Below are 3,288 nucleotides of genomic sequence, written 5' to 3' on the forward strand. Positions count from 1 at the left end.
TTGGCTGCTTAGAAATTAAGTGTTAACGAGCAGTTGGACAGGTGTACCTAATAAAGTGGCCGGTGAGTGTATATTTTATTGAAATAAATGCTGCTATGCATCGTCCACGAGCCTGAGCAAGGTTCTTAATTTCAGCACACTTTAAATGTTCCATTCCAATAGCAATAGGTGTGTATGTGTTATAATGGAAGTCTACTGACCCGCCCTCCTTACCACCCTCAGGTGCCCTTGAGCAAGGCCCTTAACCTCTACTACTCCAGTGGAGCTGCTCAGTGGCCAGCAGATCAGACTGTGGTGGTACTGGGCAGCTTTCCAGGTATAGATGTGTAACTGTGTGAATGTGACAGGTTTGTTAATGGTAAAAAAAGGCTTTGGGGCCATTTCATCTTTCATTGAAGTAGAAATGAGATCATTACACTGGTTCTTCCAGACACTTAATAGACTCAAACTATCCTTCATACAGTGCCCCAGCTGTGTCTATCCAGATGTCCAAGGAACCACCAGTTTATGCTTATATGTTTTACATTTTGGTTTTTAATGAAAAACACTTTGAGTTTATGTATAATGAAAGGTGCTTTATAAACAAAATTGGCATTTCCAGTCACCCTTTCATGCCCATTAATTCAGCTCGACCAGAGTCCTACCCCGTCTTTTGTTTGATTAAACCTTTGGTCTGTATTGATTCACTTATTCTTCCTTTCAGGGCATCATTTCCACTTTGACAACCAACACAGTGGGTCCCCTGCTCATGGCTAAGTATTTTGCCCCCATCCTTCAGAAGGGTGGCGGTAGTTTCGGTCAGCAGCCTGCAGAGAAAGCCAAGCAGCACAGTGGCATCATCGTCAACATCACCGCCAAAGTGGGATCCATTGGCGACAACGGCAGGTTTTGTGTTTCTGGTGGTTACTCTGTGGTAATGTGTGCATGCTAATGTAGTGTGGTGATTCATTTGTGTTCCTCTATGTTTTCCTGTCTCCACCCCCACCCCCTCCTCTCAGGTCTTGGTGGTTGGTACAGCTACAGAATGTCTAAAGCAGCTCTCAACATGGCTACTAGGAATATTTCAATAGAGCTGGGACGCAGTCGGCCCAAGGTAGGTTTGAGTGTTCTCATAACTACAACGTTAACATTTTTATTTTGGAAACACCTCAAACAAATGTTAAATTTTTAGGCTCAGTATGTCATCCAAAGCCAGCATGTTAACCCATTGCTTTTGCCTTCTAAAGGGTTAATGACCATGTTTTTTTTCTTTCTAGGTGGTCTGTGTCTCCTTACATCCAGGAACGGTCAACACAGACCTCTCCCGGCCATATCACCAGAACGTGCCAAAAGACAAGTTGTTTAGTGCAGAACACTCTGTGAACTATCTGATGAGCATTATTGACACCCTGAATATTGAAAAGACTGGCAGGGCGTACAACTGGGATGGGACTGAACTTCCTTGGTAAAAACAATAAATCAACAAAAAGAGAGGTGGATATACTCATCTCTATTCATGACAATAAATCTTTAATCGCTGTCTACACCATGCAATAAACTGGACTTTTCACTGAAAAGCAGGTTACTGGTGGAGTGACGGTCCCAGGCTCTCACAACCAGCCAAATTGTTTAATTCTCCTCTAATACTTATGTTGTTAATACAGCCATTACATTAAGGCCTTATTTGGATTTGAGGAAATAACTACACTTACTATTGATTTAATGTAGCACAGCGTTTCCCTCAGCTCCCAGTCTTTGTGGTAAACTAAGCTATGCTAAGCTAAGCTAAGCTAACCCACAGGACCAACCTCTTAACAGAGAGAGGGGTATTGATCTTCTCATCCAACTATATGATAATTGATTCCTGACATAAATTTCACATATTCCTTTTGGTGTTTCGTGTGTTATTGTTGAATAAAATCAATTTATGTCATGCCATTAGACTGCTGAATTATGTGTCATAGTATGAAATTACAACGATGTGGTTTCTCGGAAAGATACTAAGCAATAACATAAAACCATCGCCCAAGATTAAAAGGGTTATATAAAATGTATTTTTGTTAACGCAGCACCTGTGTGGGTAAGAGGTGCATTGCAGCAATGTGACCAACATGTTAGATCAGTTACAGTGGGTCTTAAATATTTTCCAATTGCTTTTCACCTGGTTTTGATACATGTTTTCCTTTGGTATGAAAGGGGTTATTGCATTTACACCTTGCAGACTTCTTAAGTGTGTTACAATCGCTATCACAATACTGAGGATATATAATCCTGTAAACAGGTATTTTCTGGACCATACATATGGTGCAGGCCTTGTTTACAGGAGAAAAGAAAAGATTGAAGGCAGTGGGCTATGACTATTTACTGGGTAATGACTGAACTCAGTCTTGTTATGGGATTTAGTGTAACAAGATTAATTTTGTTAGACTATTATTATAACAATATAGTGTTAATTAATTAAAATTAAACTCTCTCTTAGAAGCCAGCCCACTAAATATATAGTTAAAATCCTCTCATGTATTGCAGTTGCTCAATGCATACATCTCTTAACACACAGTTATTTACTTTTAACCAGAAGATGGCAGCATTTCAAAACTCCATTAGTGCTCTTTGTTAGCCATAATCTTCACATCTATGGGTTTCACACAAGTGAGTTTGAGACATCATGGAAATAATTGCAAATTGTGTTCATGGTAGTATGATGGTCTTCCTTATAGTATATGTTCTGTAATTGATGGTGTTTGTTACAGTGGAAATGGTAATATCATACATACAAGGATAAATCCTTAGTGATTGAGATTATGTCTGCAGTGCTCCACTTGTGACTTTAATTAAATACATTTAATGGAGAGAATGTTACATTAATAATTGTGGTGCATTTTTACTGTTTATGGTGCTTGTTAATACATTACTGTATTTCTTATGGTATTACCTCACTACTATGAACTGCAATTGTGCCTGTGTCTTTTTTGACTTTATTATAAGCTGTTTGTAGTTTTTTTTAAAGAATCACTTAACATAGCTTTATTGCACATTTAGATTAGATATATTTATTTTTAAAATATGTAAGATTATGTTGTAGTTTTTTTCAATTGTGACATTTAAGTAATTATCTGTATGTAAAATAAATTAAATATGATAAAAACTAATATTTTAATTAAGTCTTTAAAAGTCCTTCAATATTTCTGCTTTCTGATCAATTTTGTAATGTATCTTTTTGTTATAACTTAACCGTAAGCTATAGCTTTAGACACACACAGCATTTGAAAACTGAGATTTGTATCAGGAATGAATTGCCAAGAAAGAAAG

The 3,288-nt window shown here is 37.5% G+C and overlaps 1 protein-coding gene across 1 annotated transcript in view; it reads left to right on the plus strand.

Moving 5' to 3' along the window:
- The window catches only part of zgc:65997 (uncharacterized protein LOC794398 homolog), a 2,401-nt gene extending 931 nt beyond the window's left edge, over window positions 1-1,470 (plus strand). The window contains exons 2-4 of the mRNA XM_034898857.1: window positions 704-881; window positions 999-1,093; window positions 1,257-1,470. Of these exons, the coding sequence (XP_034754748.1) occupies window positions 704-881; window positions 999-1,093; window positions 1,257-1,448 (465 nt within the window). The 3' untranslated portion in view covers window positions 1,449-1,470. The remainder of the gene's footprint in view (window positions 1-703; window positions 882-998; window positions 1,094-1,256) is intronic.
- Window positions 1,471-3,288: the final 1,818 nt, after the last annotated feature.

Source organism: Etheostoma cragini, chromosome 17 (assembly GCF_013103735.1).
Source record: "Etheostoma cragini isolate CJK2018 chromosome 17, CSU_Ecrag_1.0, whole genome shotgun sequence".
Lineage (NCBI taxonomy): Eukaryota > Metazoa > Chordata > Actinopteri > Perciformes > Percidae > Etheostoma > Etheostoma cragini.